This window comes from Diceros bicornis, chromosome 26 (assembly GCF_020826845.1).
Source record: "Diceros bicornis minor isolate mBicDic1 chromosome 26, mDicBic1.mat.cur, whole genome shotgun sequence".
NCBI classification, from domain to species: Eukaryota; Metazoa; Chordata; class Mammalia; order Perissodactyla; family Rhinocerotidae; genus Diceros; species Diceros bicornis.
The window spans coordinates 7,048,165-7,070,102 of record NC_080765.1 but is presented as its reverse complement, the minus strand read 5'-3'; the positions used below and the strand labels follow the sequence as shown (position 1 = coordinate 7,070,102).

General features: G+C 42.1%; 1 protein-coding gene across 7 annotated transcripts; it reads left to right on the top strand.

The window, feature by feature from the left end:
* Positions 1-233: 233 nt before the first annotated feature.
* Positions 234-21,527, top strand: ZKSCAN5 (zinc finger with KRAB and SCAN domains 5). Of its 7 annotated transcripts, none has more exons than XM_058569219.1 (7): positions 234-324; positions 1,532-2,045; positions 5,511-5,649; positions 10,719-10,801; positions 11,085-11,220; positions 15,884-16,492; positions 19,190-21,527. In XM_058569219.1, exons 2-7 carry the CDS (start codon positions 1,635-1,637, stop codon positions 20,314-20,316), a joined length of 2,505 nt encoding a protein of 834 aa, XP_058425202.1. In that variant the 5' UTR covers positions 234-324; positions 1,532-1,634; the 3' UTR covers positions 20,317-21,527. The 7 variants fall into 7 exon arrangements, with proteins under 7 accessions (XP_058425202.1, XP_058425199.1, XP_058425201.1 ...); XM_058569216.1 differs by having other exon boundaries at positions 1,529-2,045; XM_058569218.1 differs by lacking the exon at positions 234-324 and adding an exon at positions 343-383 and having other exon boundaries at positions 1,529-2,045.
* The last annotated feature ends 411 nt before the right edge of the window (positions 21,528-21,938 follow it).

The window sequence follows — 21,938 nt, the reverse complement described above, 5'->3', positions numbered from 1 at the left end:
GGGGCTTCCGTCCCTACCCTCACCAGCCGGGAGGGTCACCAGCTCCGACACACACATCCTTCCAGTCGGAGGCACTAGAGGAAACGCCTTCCTGCTCTTCCGTATTCTGATAGGCCCGAGAGACCGAGGCTGCGAAGAGAGCCGCGGTCCTATTGGCTGGTGGGCGTGGCCCGCGCGGGGCTTCCTGGGAGATATAGTCTCGGGAGTTGCTAGCTCCCGCGGATCGCAGGTCTGGTGTCTGAGGTTTCGGCCTCGTGAGCTGACTGCGGTGGTGAAGACGTGGGTGTGTCTGCAGACGGGGTGCAGGGAGTGGCGAGGATTCAGGTGAAGAAACCTAAGGGTCCAAAATTAAAGAAAAGTGAGGGTTGCGGGTTTCCAGAGAGGTAGGGACCTACTTCGAATTGGGGCGCAGAGCGTTGGGGGTGGGGAAGCGCAAGTTCCATGGCCAATGAGACACTAGCGACTGTTGCCTTAGCAACCGCTCTAGACACCTGGGGCCCCGCCCTCTGCCCCCACTCTAAGGAAAGGGGCGGAGCTCGGACCGTTTTAAATGGCTTTGGGGTGGGGTGGGGAAGAGCGTGGCTCGGTTTTCTTCCCCTTCTAGTGACGCTGACCCTGCGGCTCGGTGGGCGGGAAACGGCCCGGTTGCGGGAGGTGGAGCCCAGGCCAGCCCCCCCCCCCCGCCGATTGGTCCATACCCCCTCGGGGGCTGGTCCGGGGGCGGGGCCTTGGGCGGGCAGCTCCCGCCCGCTGTGAGGCGAAGACCTCCGGGATTCCTAGAGAGGCCTCGGAAGTGCTCTCGGGGGTGGGATTTATGGCCCAACCTGGTTGGACTGGGAAAGATTGGACTTGCTTACTTCCGGCGAGGAAGTGTTGTGAAGTGTCGGCCTCGGTTGTTTCTTGGTTTGTAAGCAGAAACCCGTCTTCCCAGCCTTGGCTGCGGGAGCGTGGTCTTCCAGGAGAGCTCTCCGGGACAGAAGCCTTGAGGATAGGGAATGGGCTTTGTGTCTGGCCGAGGGTCCTGTCCCTAACCTTGACCGGGCCGGTCCCGTGTCTCGGGGTCAGGGGCGATTTCCAGGAATCCAGGTCCAAATCTGTACTTATAACCCTACTTCTCTTCCGGACCGATGAAGTCTCCCGTTGGTCTGTCAAGGTCTTGTGGCTTGAAGGACAGGACCAGTTTTGACCATTGTAATGTTTTTGACTCCTGTTTTGACTTAAGTTTGGCTTGTAGAGAGAAGGAGCAGCTGTGTCTGGACTAGTTAATAAGTCTTGTCCTATTATGTATATGACATTTAATGTTCTTCATCACTAAAATTGTGTTTGGTTAGGCCTGATGTCAGATTTTTATGGCTCTCCTTTACATTTTTTTAAATGTTGGAATATTCTCTTAGTAATTGTCTTATGGCTGGAGTAATGGCTGTCTTGCAGTGCATATTTTCAAAGAAATTGCTCTGTTGAGTGGTCATTTTTAGTATAGATGATCTCTTTGTCATCTCTTTGCTAATAATGATTTTCAATATATCAGTAGGTTGCACACTAATGAAAGCGTCCTTCAGTAGATCTTAAAGAGCAGGAGACAAATTTGGTCAGTGTAATACAGCTAACCTGGAGAGACATCCCTCTGAGTTGGAATGATAATGACAGAATCTGGGGAAGGTATAGACTTAGACCCTCCAGCTGAGACTTCACAAGAGCAAGACCTTCTAATAGTGAAAGTGGAAGAAGAAGACTGCACCTGGATGCAGGAGTACAATCCGCCAGTGTTTGAGACGTTTTACCAGCGCTTCAAGCACTTCCAGTACCATGAGGCATCAGGCCCGAGGGAGGCACTGAGCCAGCTCCGGGTGCTCTGCTGTGAGTGGCTGAGGCCCGAGCTGCACACCAAGGAGCAGATCCTGGAGCTGCTGGTGCTGGAGCAGTTCCTGACCATCTTGCCAGAAGAGTTCCAGACTTGGGTGAGAGAACATCACCCGGAAAGCGGAGAAGAGGCTGTGGCTGTGGTAGAAAATATACAGAGAGAACTAGAGGAACGCAGACAACAGGTGAGTGGAAGAGGAGACATTAGAGCAATGAGGAAGGAGAGGAAGAGAGTTAAGGAACTGCTGAGCAGGGGTGAGATCCTTAGCGGTCTGGTGCTTCATTCATATTCTTTTGTTCTCCTGGGATTAGGTACACTGTGGAGATTTCCTGCCACTCCAGCAAAGAGAAGCAGTATCCAGTGTGTTAACCTGGAGAAGACAATCTGCGATTTTATTTATTTTAAAATTACTGTATTTGTTTTTTGAATGACATGATACAAAATTCAAAAGGTACATAAGGTTGTAATGAAAAGTAAGTTTCCCTCCCACCCTTAATTCCCCAGCTGCCTAGATTTCACCAGAGGCAACCACTGTGACATATATTTGTATATCCTTATGGAGAGATACTGTATTCTGTATACATAAGCCTATGTGTATATGACACGTTTTTAAAAAAACAGATGTTTTTAAATCATTGCACTTCTGCCGCTTGCTTTTTTCTTATATCTTGGTTTGTTCCATGTTGGTGCAAATAGAGCTGCCTCACTCTTTGAAACTGCATTATTCCATTGTATGGCTGCCCATAATTTATTTGACTCCTATTGAAGGCCATTTAAGTGTTCCTTTAGATTGTTTCTGAATTTTTACTATAACAAACTTTGCTGCAATGAATATCTTTTACGTACATTATTAATTATTAATTGTAGGAGTCAAATTGTTGGCTTAGAGGCTGTATGCATTTGTACTTTTGACAGCTGTTGACAGATTGCCCTCTATAGAGATTATAGCAATTTATATTCCCAACAGCAATGTGTGAGAGAAATTTTTTGCCCACAGCCTGATAACATGATGTTATCAAACTTTTTGATTATTGCCAATCTGAAAGATGCGATATTTCATTTCTATGCAATTTTAATATGCATTTCTCTTATGAATGAGTTTGACCACAGTACATATTTTAAAGAGCTATGCATATACCCTTTTTTGTGAATTATCTGTTTATATTATTTACCTATTAGAAAAAATAAGCAGTATGTCTGTCATCTGAGTTGCAAGTCTTATTTTTCCAGTTTGTTGTTTGTTTTTCCTTATGGAGATTTTTGCTTTGCAGGTTTTTAAAAATTTTTGTGCAATCAGTTTAAAATCTTTTATGGTTTCTGGGTTTTGTGCCATACTTAGAAAGGCCTTCTCCACTACAATGTTATGAGAAACTTTTCTCATAGTTTTTTCTCCACTGTGGGTTTTTTTTTTACACTTTTAGATGATTGCTCCATCTAGAATTTATTTTGGTGTATAGTGTTTTGTATGGTTACAATTTTATTTTTTTTGCAGATGTCTATCCAATTGCCCCAGCAACTTCTTTTTTTTTTTTAAACTATCTGATTAAAATGCCATCGTTATTGTGTACCAAATTTCTGCATGTGTTTTGGTCCATTTCTGGTGTTTTTTTTGATCTTACTGTCCATGTATCAGTATTTTAATTATTTGAGGTCTGTAAAATGTTTTGGTATTTGATAAGACTACTCTTCTCCCTTCTAAGTTTTTTTTCGATATTTTATTTTTTCTTTATGAACTTTAGAATTACTTATTTAGTTTCTGGCACCCCAAAAATCCTGTTGGTGTTTTTGTTGGGATTGCTGTAAATCATGTGTTAATTTAGGGAGGATTGATATTTTTGTGTTATGTCTTCTTGTCCTTTCTTTCTCATTTGTAACCTGACCTGCTACTTTCCTCTTGCTGTAGGCCCACAGTCTCTTAAACTTTAATTTTTTTTTTATAGCAAAGAAACAAAAATGACGTTGTCTTAGGTCTACAAGAGTTTGAAGCTAGTTAGAGAATTTTCTTCATTCTTTAGAGCCATTGCACTTCGGTGGAAGGTACCAGCCTCTTTCTTCTTCACCTCTGGGTAAGGGGTACTTGAACATTCCAGAATATCCTCAGGCTCTTTAGCTGGTTTAGCTCACTCCATAATGCAAGTGGGCAGCAGAGGGACCCTGCAGCTGTGTTGAATGCTTGTCCTGCAGAGAGCAGTGTGTGAACCTTTTTGTTACTTCTGTCAGGACAGGAAGGTTCATGGTGACATCCAGTTATTCCTTTTGTTAACCTAATTTGAGATGCTAATGGACAAGCTTTTTGCTACTTTTTTATAGTAATAAATATTCAAAAGCATAGTTTAAAACAACAGGAATATTTAAAATAGAGGATTTACAACAGATCTGACACATTTACCTCTCTGATTTTGATATGCAGCCTCTTTTTGGAAGGGACACGGAAGAAAATATTTCTTAGTGGTAGTCAGGGATTTGAGGCCCATAGAGGGGATCTTCCCGAGGGCCTCCACAGCTAACTCTGTTTGTCTTTCTCTCTACCTGCCTTCTGTATCCCCGACGTTGTTCTTCAACGTATCTCCAGGCAGTTCTTGTCTCTGGCAAGCCTGTTTCCCGGGCTTTATCCTTTACCCCTCCTCCTTGGTGTCTCTGTCCTAGTCTCAGAGGACCTCAAGGCCTGCTCTCCTTCTTTGGTGCTCAGATGCCCTTTGACTTACTTGGCATCATCTTAACTCTTGTTCTGGTCTGGTCTACAAGGACACACAGACTTCCATGCAGAGTGCTATTTGCCACACCTCTTCTGCAGCTGCCTCTTAATGTAACTCCTGTGCCATATTTTGCCAGTACTAGGAGGGTTAAAATTTAAAGTGCTTTGAAACATAAGCGAGGAGGAGAGGGAGAATGGCAGTTCTATCTCAATGCAGGTTCTTATTACCTGCTAGGGTGCTACTGAGCTAGTACCTTCCAGAATAGGCAGATTCTAGAGACTGGTTGTGGCAGAGCCTAGGGTTGAGCAAGAGCCAACAACAGAACGGTGGAGAACTGTAGCATGCCGGACATGAACTAGCTCAGGTCTTGGTGTTGGTCTGTCCTACTTGAACCTGGTCTGCCAGGGAGCCGAGTGTGGCTTCCTGAGTCCTATATCGACCTTTCTAATGTCCTTTCTCACCTCTCTCCCCTCTTCACTAAACTTGTCCCACACTGGCCTTCTTATAGTTCCTTGACTGTACCAAACACCCAGTTTCTGCCTGAGGGTCTTTGTTTATGTTGTTCTCTCTGCCTGGGACACTTCTTTTCTCCTGGCTGGCTTCTTTCATCCTTTAGTTGTTTACTTAAGTGATGCTTCCTCAGAAAAGCCTTCCTCAGCCAGGCAATATAAAGTAAGTCTCATCTGTTCTGTCTCATGGCACCACCTTCATCTCCTAACATATAACATGGTTTGTAATTATGTCTTTATTTTTGTGTTGATATGTTTAATGGAAGTCTTCTCCAACTAGATGTAAACCGTGTTTATTAAGCCACTGTATAATCAGCACCTGGCTCATTGTAGACACACATTAAATATTTGGCAAAGGAATGAATGAAGGAATAACGTGAACTTACTGGATTCTTTCATAGCCTTCTCTCTAACTATGCTGATTGGTGTGGTTGTGGTTGTTAGATTGTGGCATGTCCTGAAGTCCTTCCTCAGAAGATGGTGCCACCTGGAGCTGTGCAGGAGTCCTTCAGTCACCAGCTCCTGTCCGTGGACCCCCAGCCTGAACAAGAGCCACAGAAGCCTCATCTTCTGGAGGAAAATGGTGAGGATCTGTGATTCAGTGGAGCAGATGTGGCTCGAGAGTGGGTACCCTGGCCACATGGGTAAGCAGTATCTGTAAGAGAGAAACTTGGGCTGGGCGGTTTCTCTGCACTGGCAGCATCGGGAGCATGAGAATGGCTGAGGACCTGGAATTGAGTCCCTGGGGTTGAGAGAGAGATCCACTTATAGGATGGCTAGAAACTGTACCACAGTTCTATTCAGAAGCTATAATGCAGATGATGACAGTTGTAAGTACAGGCACTGTTAAAAGATCTACAAAAATTGGGGCCGGCCCTGTGGCGTAGCAGTTAAGTGCGCGCACTCTGCTGCTGGTGGCCCGGGTTCAGATCCCGGGTGCGCACCGATGCACTGCTTGTCAGGCCATGCTGTGGCGGCGTCCCACATAAAATGGAGGAAGATCGGCACGGATGTTAGCCCAGGGCCAGTCTTCCTCAGCAAAAAGAGGAGGATTGGCATGGATGTTAGCTCAGGGTTGATCGAAAAAAAAAGATCTACAAAGATCTTTTACAAAAGTGTCACAATTGTTTGCAACAGTTTCCAACTCTGCCTCATAGATTTTGGTGTCTTAATGCTTATGTAAAAAAAAAAGCTCTCCAATTCCTAATTGCATTCAATTCTGGCTGCTCAGTCATTCACCTTGAAATCTTGTTTGAAGCAGTGCTTCACAATGACCTTGAGAGCATTTGCTTTTTATCTCCTTCCCTCCCTCTCTCTCATAATTTTATTAATCTGTATTAGATACATCAAGGAAAACTGAACAGCTGAGTGTCTTATTTACGATGATATGTGTCCAAGTCTGTAATCCCCAATCAGAAACTCTTGCTATTGGATATATTTTATTTATTTTTATTTTTATTTTTTTGTGGGAAAGATTGGCCCTGAGCTAACATCTGTGCCAATCTTCCTCTATTTTGTATGTGGGATGCCTCCACAGCATGGCTTGATGAGTGGTGTGTAGGTCTGTGCCTGGGATCCGAACCCTCAAACCCTGGGCTGCTGAAGCAGAGCATGCGAACTTAACCACTATACCACTGGGCTGTCACCCACTGTTTTTTTTTGTTTTTGTTTTTGTTTTTTTTTTTTGTGGAGGAAGATCTTCCCTGAGCTAATATCAGTTGCCAGTTTTCCTCTACGTTCTATGTGGGCTGCTGCCACAGCATGGCCACTGACAAGTGGTGTAGGTCCACACTCAGGAACTGAACCCAGGCTGCTGAAGTGGAGCACACCAAACTTAACCACTAGGCCACTGGGGTCGGCCCCTATCAGGTATATTTTAGAATTCAGAATTTTTCAGGTTTAGTAAGACAACATGATTTATAGTCCATACATTACACCACCAGCAGGATTTGAGGTGGTACCCTGTAATCACACACAATTAGTATTTCAGCGGTGAAATGTATGCATATTTTCAGTAAGTGGATTTAAATAACTTTAAGTGGTGTCACATCAGGTCAGCTTTTGCAGTCAGATTAGTTCAGTGTCTAACTTAATGAAAGAAACCCTTTGGTATTGAGACCTTTGGGATGTCAGAATTGTGGATAAGGAGCTGTGAACTTGCTTTTCCTGTTTGGCCGCAGGCTTTCTTTTAGGCTCCCCTTAGTGGTCAGGTCTTTCACTTGACATGCCCCATGGCTCTGACCGTTTCCAGCTTTCCTGCCCTGTGGTGATGATAACAAAAGCAGGGGCAGCAGCAGCAGCTGTTACTTAGTGGTGCTTACTATGCGTCAGGAGCTGTTCTTGGGCTTTACCTGTATGAAGTCATTTAACCCTCACCATCTACTGTCTGGGGCCAATGGATCCTTCTAAGGTTTTTTTTATGTTTTTAACTCATTTTATGAATGATTTGCAGAAGAATCAAAGGATAGTGAAAAATAATTTTTAAAGAAATTTTAATAAGAATTAAGCCTCTTTCTATGAAGTACATTTTGATAATACAAACATCATAAAAGATGAACGCATACTGTCACTTCAGCAAAATGAATGCTGTTCTTTTAGCAAAATGAGATGGTCCAGAATCTTGTTGCAAAATATTGCGTGATGAAGTCCTTCCTATTGAATGACTCACTGGATGAGAATATTATATTTCCTTTTGAAAATAAGCAAGACAGTGTTCATCACTGATTCTTGTGTTTGAGAAAATTCATCTAGGATACTATCATTTGTAGATTCATTCTTAGATTTCCCTTAGACTTGCAGTTTCATCATTATCATTAGAGAGTGTGTTGCTCTCTGTCTCTCTACACCATCTTCTCATTCATCTAATAATAGTGAAACATCTTCCACTGCAGATTTCCTTCTCTTTGCTGATATGGGTGGAAAATGGAAAATTCTGAATTCTTAACTATGCTTAATGAAAGCTAAAAGCAGATGTCAATAGTCTTATGCCTTCTTGAAGATGATGCAGCCCTCTGGGTGGTGCATTCCATACTTTGAGAATAGTGAAGAATGGTGATTTATTGCACTAGTGTATGATCCTCAATATTTCCTTTATTCTCCCGTTTTCTTATTTTTTTAGTCTTTTGTGGTATCATTGGTAATAATTAATGAATAATGATTAGTATAAGTGAAATAATTCCTAGGATGATGAAATAGAAAAATGTTTCAAGATACAAGAGAAAATAAGATCACTCAGGTCCCAAAATGTTTCCTAGATTTGTAAAAGGGTCCATGGGATCCATATAGAAATTACAAGATAGAATGAGTTTTATTCTATTTTTAGTAATACTAAAATGTTTTCTTTTTGTTCTTCAGAAAACCTCTAAAAGAGTAAAAGTCAAGTAATACTGGTCTTTAAAAATAGTTAAAACTATTCCAAAAAGAAACCCAAAACCCAAAATTATGTCACATAGACCTAGTTGGCATAGCAAGGGTTAATGCTCACACTAACCTAATGGAATAGATACTATTGTTATCCTATTAATATCAGGATAATTTCTAATATTAAAAAATGTCAGCAATTAAGAAGCTGAGGCCTAGAAAAGTTAAGTAATTTGTCCAAGGTCACAAAGCTATTAAGTGACAGTGCTGGGATTTTAGCCCAAGGAGTCTGGCTCCAAGCCTATACTTTTACCCCAATCTGAGCTGTCCTGGCTTTGCTTTCCCACCAGGTTCTCCCAGCACAGAATCCTGCCCTCCCTAAATCACTGTCATCCTCCGTTCACTCTCAGAGTCTCCTCAGATCAAGCTGCTCTTTTCTTCTCTTCCTATGTGCTGCTTCTCTTCTCTGCCCTGGTAGCCAGACCTAGTAAGTTTCTTTATTCCAACAAAATTACTGTTTGCTTAGATAGAGACTAGATTCATCCCTTTCTTTTTTTTGTGAGGAAGATCAGCCCTGAGCTAACATCCATGCCAATTCTCTTCTTTCTTTTTTTTTGCTGAGGAAGACTGGCCCTGGGCTAACATCCATACCTATCTTCCTCCACTTTATGTGGGATGCCACCACAGCATGGACTGACAAGCGGTGAGTCGGTGCGCACCTGGGATCCGAACCCGGGCCTCCAGCAGCAGAGCGCGTGTACTTAACCACTACGCCAGGGGGCCGGCCCCTAGATTCATCGCTTTCTTCGAGTCCCCTTTTGACTCTTCAGCCACACTTCTGGTTTCACATCCTGTCTCTGTTTTTGGCTTTCATCTCTAACTGTTGTTTCCTACTTTTTGTGTCATTGCTCATTACTTCCTAGTCCTGGGAAACAAGCAGGCTGCATGTGCACATATATCTCCAGGACTGGGGAAGCCATAGCAAGATCTAAACTGTCAGGTTAAAGATTAATACCAAGTGGAACTGTCCAAGTCAGGGCACACATAGACAGTGAGAGCTAGATGCACCATGAATCTTGGGCAAAGAACACGCAGAGGTGACAGCAGAGGGTCAGATGGTCACCAGCCTCTAGAGATCAGACCCTCTAGGTGTTGCACACTTGATTCGTTCTGCTTGGAAAGTACCCTCATCCCTGCCCCACCTTACCCCTACTTCCCAGAGTCACTGCCCGTCGAAAGGCTTTCCTGATGCTCTGCCTCCCCTTCTCCACTCTGTAGGTGCCCTGCCTCTGTGTTCTTATGGGAACTTGGGTGAATTTCAGTTATAGTAGTCTTTACCCTGAGCTGGAAGTAGGAACAGCTTGCATATCTGCCCTCCCCGTTAGACAGTGAAGTTTTTGAAGGCAAGAATTGTTTTATCTGCCTATTCTTATAACACACAGAGTAGACTTAATACGTACTAAATGCCTGACTAAAAACCAACCATGGTAATTCCTTGAAGGGAGAGAATGTGGACTAAGGGCTTGCTAATCAAAATGTGGTCCAGGGAGCAGCAGCAGCAGCATCACCTGGAAGCTTCTTAGAAATGCAAACTACCAGGGCCGGCCCGGTGGCACAAGCGGTTAAGTGTGCGCGCTTCGCTGCGGCGGCCCGGGGTTCGCCAGTTTGGATCCTGGGCGCGCACCTACGCACCGCTTGTCAGGCCATGCTGTGGCGGCATCCCATATAAAGTGGAGGAAGATGGGCACGGATGTTAGCCCAGGGCCAGTCTTCCTCAGCAAAAAAAAAAAAAAAAAAAGGATTGGCAGATGTTAGCACAGGGCTGATCTCACAAAAAAAAAGAAATGCAAAATATGGAGGCCACCCCTGACTACTGAGCCAGAATCTACCCTGTACCAAGCCCCCAGGTGATTTGTTTGCACATTAAAGCTTGAGAAGCCCTGGGCTCTAGGCAGTGCTTCAGCTTCATGAAAGATGTGGGACTTTGGGTATTCTTTGAGAGGGTTAGGTTTGATTGGCAGAGCACAGTGCATCCTTTGCAGGAGATGACACAATCTGAGGTCAGCAGCAGGGATTAGCCTGACCGAAGTAGGGAGTCTAGTTTTTGAGAAGTGTGAGTGTAGCATAGGTGTGAGAGGGGCCAGAATGTAGAGGGTCTTGAGAGCCAAGCAGAAGAATTTGGCCTTGATGCCGCAGGGCCCCATTGTGGATTCTTGAGCAAAAGTGGAACATGGTGGCAATTGGAACTGGGCAGAGATATTCTCACTGACACCTCTTTTTCTCCCCCCTCAGCCCTTCCTGCTCTCCAAGTTCCTTCTCTTCCCCTGAAGGACAGCCAGGAGTTGACAACCTCACTTCTCTCAGCTGGGTCCCAGGTGAGCTGACATCCCTGCCCACAGTGAGGACCCATGTCTGTTCTTGGACAAGTAGCTGCCTTAATCCTGAATCTTTGTTAGGAGTTCTGTCTCTTTCACCAGAGACCAGGCCCATCTTGGGTTTGTACTTCAGTGTCTTTTTCCGTTCTCCCCAGTACCTTCCCTCCCATCCTCTCTGAAGCATAGTCCCTCCCCTGTTTCTTTCTGTAATGCTCCCAGTTCTTCCCCCTACTCCAAATTTGAACATAGGAAATGGGAATTTAGTGGAGATCTCATGTTTCAGAAGTTGGTGAAAATTGAAGATGTGGCTGATGTGGCTGTGTCCTTCATCCTGGAGGAATGGGGACATTTGGACCAGTCCCAGAAGTCCCTCTGTAGGGATGACAGGAAGGAGAATTATGGGAGTATTACTTCCGTGGGTAAGAATTATTTCATCTGCATGGATTAGGACATCTAAATTTTGTTATAAAGAGTATTTCTACCACATCCTATAAAAGCATGTATGTTTTAATTGCTATGACTTTGCTTATTTTTTTCTGTGAAAGTAAATCAGCCTTCGCTTTTTTTTCTTATTCAGCTTATTCTGATTATTTTTATCATAATAAGGGTATGATTGAAGACTGATAATGGTTGGGGGATAGTATTTGCAATCCAGCAAATGTTATCTTTTTACCACTTTAAAATAAAAGAGCCTGAAACTAACAGGTTTGGATTTTCATAAATTCCACAGTCATGGTACTGTATTCCTTGATGAATTGAATAATTCTTAACTGAGTAATTCCCATTTGTGAAAGCATCTCAGACTTGGCTGAATAACCGTTCATTATAGGAGTTATTACAGTCTATCTCAATAGCATTAATTCTTTCCCTTTCCTCTGATGCATGGATGGCTAGTTATTCACTCCATTACCATTCTCAGATCACTCATACGTGTTTGATGATATTTGCCTTATTGGTGTCGACATTTTACATGTCATATCCCTTCTTGGATTTTTTGCCCCAAATGAGGTTTTGAACCTATTTTTAACTAACTTATGATCCTGGAAACTAATACATATTCGATTGTATTGCCTGGAGTGTTTATTAAAATCTCAGCACTGTGGCAAACATTTTGGAGCTTATAGCTTTTAGCTTCTTTTGAATGAATTCTTTTAGAAGAACCCCTGTCTGTCAAGCACGCTGGCAGACTTTAGGTGAAACACACGTGTAATGCCAAATCTCTGTTGAAAAGCGTTCTACCAATTTACATTGTCTGAAGATTTTAGTTCACTCATAGGCTTTTATTTAAAAAGTAAAATTGACCGCTGCTCTTTTAAATTTTCCATTTCTTTTACTAATTGACATGCATTTGTATTTCCTTTTCTTTGATTTACTTGTGCATGCCCTCTGCTTGTTTATCTATTAGGATCTTAGTGGTGGTCTTTCATCTCAAGGAATTATTTATATAGTATAAATATCATATTTCATGCACATCTTTTTATTTTCTTCTTTTTGAATTTCAAATACCTGACTTGTCTAATTTGAGTCTATTAATATTGTTTTATATTTTTCAATTTACGGGTGTTTAATGGGTTTCAGAGTTGGAGGTTATTGGCACAGTTTTTTTTTTTTTATTGAGTTAACACTGGTTTATAACATTATATAGATTTCAAATGTACATCATTATATTTTGACTTCTATATACACTGCACTGTGTTCACCACCAAAAGTCTAGTTTCCATCTGTCACTGTACAAATGTCCCCCTTTATCCCTTTTGCCCTACCTCTACCTCCATTCTTTCTGGTAACCACCAATCTGTTCTCCTTATCTGTGTTTGTTGTTGTTTTTTATCTACCACATATGAGTGAAGTCATACGGTATTTGTCTTTCTCCATCTGACTTGTTTCCCTTAGCATAATACCCTCAAAGTCCATTCACGTTGCAAATGGCAAGGTTTCATCTTTTTTATGGCTGAGTAATAGTCCACTGTCTATATATACACCACATCTTCTTTATCCAGTCATCTGTTGATGGGCATCTAGGTTGTTTCCATATCTTGACTATTATAAATAATGCTGCAATGAACATAGGGGTGCATATATCTTTTTGAATTAGTATTTTTGTATTCTTTGGATAAATACACAGAAGTGGAATAGCTGGATCTGGTAGTTCTATTTTTAATTTTTGAGGACTCTCCATACTGTTTTCCATAGTGGCTGCACCAGTTTGCATTCCCACCAGCAGTGTATGAGGTTTCCCCATTCTCTACATCTTCTCTAACACTTGTTATTTCTTGCCTTTTTAATAATAGCCATTCTGATGGGTGTGAGGTGATATCTCATTGTAGTTTTGATTTAATTTCCCTAATAATTAGTGACGTTGAACATCTTTTCATGTGCCTGTTGGCCATTGGCACAGTTCTTTTCTCTACCATTCTCCAAGCAGTTTTAAATTCTTACTTTCTGATTTTTTTTTCTCATTATCCATCTCTTCATTACGTCATCTTCAGTATACTCTTCTATATATGTTCAGTGGTTTCTGCCTCCTTAACTTCTCAGGGAAGGCCACATTGGATAATTTTCATGCCTATGGGTTCCTAATAGTATCAGAAAAGGTCAAGATTTGAAAAGTATCCATCAGATTTAGAAATGAGATTTTAAAAAATAAATAAAGGAATCTTGGAAACAGCTGTTTCCATGGAGTGACTGGGATGTTTGGGAACAAGAGACAGTTTCATTGAAGATTGCAAAGGAGAGGAAATTTGAGAAAGCTCTTGTAGATAAATGTTCAAGAACTTTGTCTGTGAAGGGGCAGAGGGAGCTGGTCACTGAAAGAGTACGTGGCTTAGATGGATGGATTATTTCTCTGTGTTCTGTTTTTTTTTTTTGGTGGGAGAAGTTTTAAGTGTACTTAAATGCTACTGGAAAAGAGCTAGTAGGGAGTGAGTTTGAAATATTGGGGCAAGGAAGAGTGGATAATTGATGTAGGGAGGTCCCTGGGAAACAGGACAGCATGGTGAGATCCAGGGTCCAGGAGGAAGGATGGACCTTGATTAGAGAGATTGACCTCTTCCACTATGAGACAAGGGGAGGATGAAAGAATAAGGCTGCTAGCAAGTTTGTGGTTGTAGGATGTTCAAGTTCTTGACTGGATAGCTTTGACTTTCCCTGAAATAGGAGACAAGTCACGTGTTGGGAGTGAGCAGGTGATGGAACAGGGCGTGGAGTAGAGGTTTGAGTGCAGTGGAGAACTTTGGTTTTAAAAAGGTCATGCATGCACATAGTAAAAAATACTGAAATAGTGTAAATGGGTATAAAGGGAAAAGTGAGTCACCTGTCCCTGGTCCTCAGTCTCCTAGTCCTTCACAGAGGCAGTGACTGTTACCAGTTTCTTGACTGTATCACTAGACATATTCTGTGTATATGGAAGTTCATGCAAAAATAGCATACCATACACACTATTCTATTTTTAAATATAATGATATGTCTTGGAGATCATGATGGACATGTTTTGATGTAGCTGCTGAGAAAAATAAGTAGGGAAACTAGCCAACCGTAGAAACGTAGAAAGCCAGACAGGACATGGTGAGATTGAAGAGCGTGAATTTGTAAAGCACCGAATCTGCCTGATTGGGATTTTTATCCCTGCCCCCCCAACACACACACTGCATTACTAAGTAGCTGGGCATAGCATTGAGCAAGGAGCACAGTTCTCTGTCAAATATACAAATTAACCAGGAGAATCAGCAGAAAGCTTGTCATGTACGTGGAGAAGAGGCGGGGAAAGGGGAACGAAGCAAACCTGTAAGCCGACTGGTATAACGACTTGTGTCATCGCCTTCTCTGGGAGAGGGCAGTTGTTAATGGCCCCAAAGAGGTGCACTGGGCTAATCTGATTTTTTTTCAAATTCACCCCCAGGAAAAGAAAGCCACGAGTTTGTTTGACTTGTCGAATGGGAGAGAATTCTAATAAGTTTAAAACATGTGAGCATAAGTAGGTGTGATCACAGAGAAAAGTACCCTGGTAGCTGAGATTACTTGCCTAGTTAAATGGGGGAGGAAAAAACATGTAAAAAGTCTCATTTTGTGAGAGGACTTTTTTGTTTATATGGTTTTTTGTTTCCACTATTAAAATGTCTTTTTAGGAGGAGAATTAACTAAAAATAGTTATAAATTAAAATCGGAGTTGTCTTCATGGTACAAGAATTATAACTTCTCAAAAAAGGATAGTAATAGTATCTGCCTCAAAGGGTCATTGTAAGGATTAAATGCCACGAAATTGTAAAGCACTTAGGGGTGTAGTGCCTTGTCCGCAGTACACACTCAGCAAATGTTAGCTCTTATTACTGTTATTAGGTTACAAAAAAATTTTATTAGAAAGTTCTCAGTAGGCCATGATCTATCTCTCTAGCATTTAAAAAATAATATTCCCTATTTTTTGTTAATTACTGAAGATTTGTCTCTGCAAACCACATTAAACGTGTTTTGAGTGAAATATATGTTGCCAATCCAATTACACAGGGAGCTGAATGCAGTCTCTTAAACATCTGTATTCGTCAATGACTGTTGACTGTAAAGCTAGCTCTTGACAGTGGTAGGTTCTCTGGTTTTGGAAAGAATGCCTTTTTTTCCTTTAGACTAATTCATACCATACTGAGATTCTTTGGGGATTTAAAAGCTAGAAGGATCCTCTTCTCTAGGCTCTGAACAAACAGGAAGAGGAAGGTGAAGACTGGGTTAGCTGCATAACCCATTAACAAATTTTATTAAGAATAGTTAATATTGTACAGGTATTCACAAACAGGTACTGTATGTAAGTACCATACCAAGAGGTTATCATCTTCATTAAATAGAATAACTGCTCTCCCAGTCTCATCCCTTTGAACCATTCTTGCCAGCTCTTTCTTCCTAACCTGTCTCAGTTTCCTGCTTAAATATTCTTTATCCCATCCCTATATTGTCAAGTCATTTTACAAATGACTTTGCAAAGTCATGTGTTGCTAGCACATGTTGGTTTCATTTAATTATCCCATATCCCTCAGTCATTTTCTTTCTTCTAATGCAGGGAATAGCTAATTTTCCCTTTTCCTTGTATTATTTCAGATTATGAGTCCAGGAATGACAATATGGAACTCATAGTAAAGCAGATTTCTGATGAAGCCGAATCACACTGGATGACATCAGGAGGCACTGAAAGAAATGTTCCCCAGAGTCAAGAATTTGGAGAAGTTAGTGACCTTCATGGCATGGTAGAAAGGTGGCAGGTAAACCCCACTGTGGGGAAATCAAGGCAGAGCCCTTCCCAGAAAAGAGATATTGGTGCCATCACAGACATTAATCGTAAGCAAAACACAAACGGCGAGAGAGGTCACAAATGTAACGATTGTGGTAAATTTTTCCTTCAAGCCTCAAACTTCATTCAACATCGGCGAATCCACACTGGAGAAAAACCATTCAAGTGTGGTGAATGTGGGAAAAGCTATAATCAGCGTGTGCACCTTACTCAGCATCAGCGAGTCCATACTGGTGAAAAACCCTATAAGTGTCAGGTGTGCGGAAAAGCCTTCCGTGTGAGCTCCCACCTTGTCCAGCATCACAGCGTGCACAGTGGAGAGAGACCCTATGGATGCACCGAGTGTGGGAAAAACTTCAGCCGGCACTCCCATCTGATTGAGCACCTGAAGCGCCACTTCAGAGAGAAAGCCCAAAGATGTATGTGTTAGGAGTTTGTATTCGGAGAATAAATGGGGGCAGAACTTATCTTATTAGAACAATAGGACAGATGGATTGTGATACTGGGAGCAGTAGGAAGGGGCAAAGATTATAGTTTATTTCATTATTATTATTTATACTTTAACTCATTGTCAAATTAGTAGGCAAAACCCTATGCCCTCTCTACCATCCCCACAACTTCCCTTTCCCCAGAGATACCTGTTTTCAGCTCTTACCTGTTTCTTCTGATAATTCCATATTTTTAAATAATTCTGCTGTTGCTGGACTCATCAATTTTAGACGTTATTTATTGACTTCATTTGTAGTAAATGAGGATTTTGGCTCTCTTACATGCTTCTTTCCCTCTTCTCCCTTTTCCTAATTTAGTTATTTCACTTATTGTAAATGATAAAATAATAGAACAGGAAGTTTGGAGGAAAGAAAGTGGGAGAAAAAAAGATTATCCATAATCCCACCATCCCAACTAGTAGAATTATTATTATTTAGTGTATTTCCTTCTGTCTTTTCTTCATAAGCCTATTTTTATATATGTGTACTCAGAGGGTACAATTAAATATTAGACATACACATTTTCCGGTGTTGCTCTGCCCTCCTGTTTTTCATTTTTGACAACCTGCCATTGTGTGGAGACATCATAATTTACTCAACTATTTGCCAGTTGAACTTCTAATTTTCTCTCTTTTTTCCTCATAACTGAGTGTATGCCTTTTTCTATATGTATTTAGAATTATTTCCTTATAGTAGATGCCCAGAAGTGGGATTAGTGGATGACAAAAGCCAAAAACATTTTTATGGCTCTTGATACATATAGCCAAATTGCTTTCTAAAACAATCATACCACACATGAGAGTTCAGTTGTACTAAATTTCTTCCAGGGTTATCAAAAATTTTTTTAACAAATAGAGTAAGCAGAAGAGAATTCTTTGCTATATCCATTTTCGGTAATTTGGTTATGAATAAGTTTGAGTAATTTTCCTACTTGTTTACTTATTTTTTTATCCGTTCAAGTGATTTGTATAAGGATGAGATCACCGTAAACTGTTGCTGTGAACTTAAAGGCTCTTATTTATATTCTTCAGAAAATTCTAAGACTGGCCAAAGTTTTTATTTTTAAATTATGCCTTTGATGTCCCCAAGCCCAGCTACTTGTCATTCATGTTCACCGCCACTGACACCTCTTCCATCTTGGGATAGAAGTTTATGAAGTTCATAGTGTCTTTAAAGATTTTATTTATTTATTTATTTTTCCCCCCAAAGCCCCAGCAGATTGTTGTATGTCATAGCTGCACATCCTTCTAGTTGCTGTATGTGGGACGTGGCCTCAGCATGGCCAGAGAAGCGGTGCGTCCGTGTGCGCCCGGGATCCGAACCCAGGCCGCCAGCAGCGGAGCACGCGCACTTAACCGCTGAGCCATGGGGCCGGCCCGAGTTCATAGTGTCTTTAAAGTTCTGGGTTGAGCTGAGCTGTCTCCTCAGCCAGTTCTACCCCATTCTACTTGGTGGCTGCCTCATTAGGGAAGTGCATCCAATAGCACTCTGGATTTGGAAAGCAATTGCTTTAAAATAGTATCTTTTCTTTTATATCTTCCCAGCAATTGTTCTTATGACAAGTTATTAACTAATTGTTCTTATGACCTCCCTCCCTCCATGTTTTTTGATCAAAGGAGGAATACCTTGTGTGCTCATCCAGCGGTATTTATTGAGAGCCTCTAGTGCTAAGTTCTTGGGATGCAGCAGTAAACAGAACAGATACAGTTCATGCCCTCGTGGAGCTGATGGTCTGGTGGGAGTAGCAGATACTGAAGGTGATGAGCATTCCCAAAGGAGAAGTATCGGGTGCTGTGGGCAGGAAACTGAAGCTAGAGTGTTGACTAAGCGTGAAGAGAGCGGGAATTGATACATTACCCGTCCTCTTGACGATATTTTTACTGGCTCATTTCTTTTTTTTCTTAGCTCCTAATCAGGTATTCTTCCAACTCCATAGCCCCTTCATAATCCTTTGCTTCCTTCCCATTCTTCCACTTTATGTCATTTCTGACCACCCAATTGTGTATTTCTGATCTATCTCATTCTGTCTGCCTAACTCATGTTGGGGTAATGATCCCCTCCACATTTCAACTCCCAATTCAGAACTCCTTTCTCTCCTTCCTATATAATAAAAGTGTTTTGCTTATCCCTATGATTGCCTAACCTCAGTCATTCTCACCACCTTTCTAATCAAGCCTCTTCTTTTTTTATTTTTGTGAGGAAGATCAGCCCTGAGCTAACATCCTTTGCCAATCCTCTTCTTTTTGCTGAGGAAGACTGGCCCTGGGCTAACATCCATACCCATCTTCCTCTACTTTATATGGGACCCGCCACAGCATGACTTGACAAGCGGTGCATCAGTGCGCGCCTGAGATCCGAACCTGCGAACCCTGGGCCGCCGAAGCGGAGCATGCGCGCTTAACCGCTTGTGCCTCCGGGGTGGCCCCCAAGCCTCTCCTTAGTCTTGTTTTTTCACTGGACAAATACCAAAAGGTTCTTTTTGTTCCTGTCGGCATCAAGTAAATACATGTAGCCCCCTTTGTTACTCCTGTTGCATCATAGTTTCATCTGATTATCCTCTTTCCTGACAGTTTATTTTTCTTCTGTAAAAGAACTGATGACAGTTGCATTTCCTCTTTATTTTTCCAGGCAATGACAAAAGAAGTAAGAATACAAAATTGAATGTTAAGAAGAAAATTTCAGAATTTTCAGAAGCAGACATAGAACTCTCAGGAAAAATCCAAAGAGATGTTTCTCAAGGTCAAGATTTTGGAGAAGGCCATGAACACCAAGGCAAGTTGGATAGAAAGCAGGGAATTCCTATGAAAGAGATACTAGGACAACCCTCTTCAAAAAGGATAAATTTCAATGATGTCACATACGTCCACAAAAAGTCTTCCACAGGAGAGAGACCACATAAATGTAACGAATGTGGAAAAAGCTTTATTCAGAGTGCACATCTTATTCAACATCAGCGAATACACACTGGGGAGAAACCCTTTAAGTGTGATGAATGTGGGAAAAGCTACAATCAACGTGTGCACCTAACTCAACATCAGCGAGTCCACACTGGTGAAAAACCCTATACCTGTCATTTATGTGGGAAAGCGTTTAGAGTGAGGTCCCATCTTGTTCAGCATCAGAGTGTGCACAGTGGGGAGAGACCCTTTAAGTGTAACGAGTGTGGGAAAGGCTTTGGGAGGCGTTCACACCTGGCCGGGCATCTGAGACTCCACTCTAGAGAGAAATCCCATCAGTGCCATGAATGTGGAGAAATCTTTTTTCAGTATGTTAGCCTAATAGAACATCAGGTGCTCCACATGGGTCAGAGAAATGAAAAAAATGGCATTTGTGAGGAGGCATATAGTTGGAACTTAACAGTGATTGAAGATAAGAAGATTGAGTTACAAGAGCAGCCGTATAAGTGTGATATATGTGGCAAAGCCTTTAGTTACAGTTCAGACCTTATTCAGCATTACAGAACTCATACTGCAGAGAAAACCCGTAAATGTGATGTATGTAGAGAAAATGTTGGCCAATGTTCCCACCTAAAACAACATCAAAAAACCTATTCCAACGTGAAGTCCCATCAGTGTAATGAGTGTGGCCGAGGCTTCACTCTGAAGTCACATCTTAATCAACATCAGAGAATCCATACTGGCGAGAAACCCTTTCAGTGTAAAGAATGTGGGATGAGTTTCAGTTGGAGTTGTAGCCTCTTTAAACATCTGAGAAGTCATGAGAGGACAGATCCCATAAATACCTTAAATGTATAGATGTTTCTATTGTAGGACAGCTCTTCCGCAGTTTTAGAGAAACTTTCCTGAAGAGAAACTCTACTCCTGTAATGAATGTAATAACAACTTCAGGCATTTCTCCAACTTAACCATCAAACCTACAGATATGTTGAAATCTTCAGTTAGAACTTAGGAACACTGGAGAATGCACAATAAATAGGTATCTGTTTGCTTTTCCCGTCAAGAAATGCTTTCATTAGCATCTTCATACTTGAGATTTTAGACAAAGGAGAACCTGCGGATATGGAGGGTGAAGGAAAGCCTTCAGATGGCACTCGTTCTTCATCTGAATTTCAGAACATTGACACTGGGAAAAGCCTCATGAATGCAGTAGAAATAAGCTTTGTGGTTTCTGCCTTGTTTGACAGCTTATCTAGTCAGGGAAGAGCACACAGAAAGAGAAAGCGCTCTTTGGCATGATATCTGTTTTGGTACCTCAGCAATGAGCCTTTTCTAGAAATGATTACCCCAGCCACTAGAATACTTCAGTCATTGTTCCCATCTGGAGTATTAAACCCTTTGAAAAGCAATGGACTTAAGGTATTTATATTTTGGCAAAATTGGGATTCGGAGGCTGGATGGTATGCATTCCTGCTGCCTTATTCGATTTACAACTTCTCCATGGAACCCTCTCTGCCTTTTTGTTCTGTTTTGATTCTAGCATCAAGGTTAGCTAGTAGAAAGAGGAGTTAAGATTGTAAATGGAGAAGAAGCTGTGTTGGTCAGTCGCATCTTGAGTTGAGGGGAGAGGGACCTTAGGGGAACAGAGAAGAGAAAACAGTCCAAACCACTGTGGACCCACAAGAATGAGGGCAGCTGCATCCAGAGAAGGAATTGGACTAAGTTGAATTAAGAATTGTGGTCCAAGCAGTGTGTGTCCCAATTCCCAGTGCCCGGAGAGAGGGCTGTCCCCTAGGATAATGGCAGATAGAATGAGTTTCAATTTGAGTTGCAGCTAGATTTGAAAGTAAACGGTAATTTGGAGCAGGGAGGACATGGCCTGGTTAGCCCTGCCTTGTGGGAAGGTCTGGGTAGGAGTTGTGGGAGAAAGATGACATGGAAAAGAGGGTTAACTTGATGTGTTAGAGAGAGGGAGAGAGTGCTTCTGGGCTCTGCTGAAGTCCTGCTTCTGTTGACTGCCTGGCTTACAATAAACACCCAATAAATACTTGTTGTTTGTGTCTGTTGTACGCTGGTGTCCTGCCCAGATCCCTGTTGCCTGCTGGCCCACCCTTCCCCCAGCTGCTCTGAGTTTTGGCTGCTGAGAGCTCACAGCTGTCCCTCTTCTCCAGAGACTCGAGAATTGCCCTCAGGTGATGGGAGCTGCCTCACCCAGGAGTTACCTGCCGTCCCCACCCCCCAGCCAATGACTGATTGGCATGGGGTACAGAAGGCTGATTCACTCACCTCAAGTGGGGGGAAACGTTCAGTTTATGCTCCAGAACCACCCCCCCCTTTGTGAATGAGGCCAGGGCTAGACTTGACCAGACTACATCTGTGTTTGGCTCTGCCCTTCTCTGTCCTGATTCATTCCCTCCCACAATGACTTTTCCTAAAGAGCATGCCTCAACAAGTCACATGGCTTTGAATTCCTGTCTCAG

Bases quoted from the DNA above. Each gene is read 5' to 3' on its own strand.
- ZKSCAN5 (XM_058569219.1), top strand. From the start codon at position 1,635: ATGATAATGACAGAATCTGGGGAAGGTATAGACTTAGACCCTCCAGCT. The intron at 2,046-5,510 runs GTGAGTGGAAGA...TGTGGTTGTTAG, and splicing joins TAGAGGAACGCAGACAACAG to ATTGTGGCATGTCCTGAAGT. The intron at 5,650-10,718 runs GTGAGGATCTGT...CTCCCCCCTCAG, and splicing joins TCATCTTCTGGAGGAAAATG to CCCTTCCTGCTCTCCAAGTT.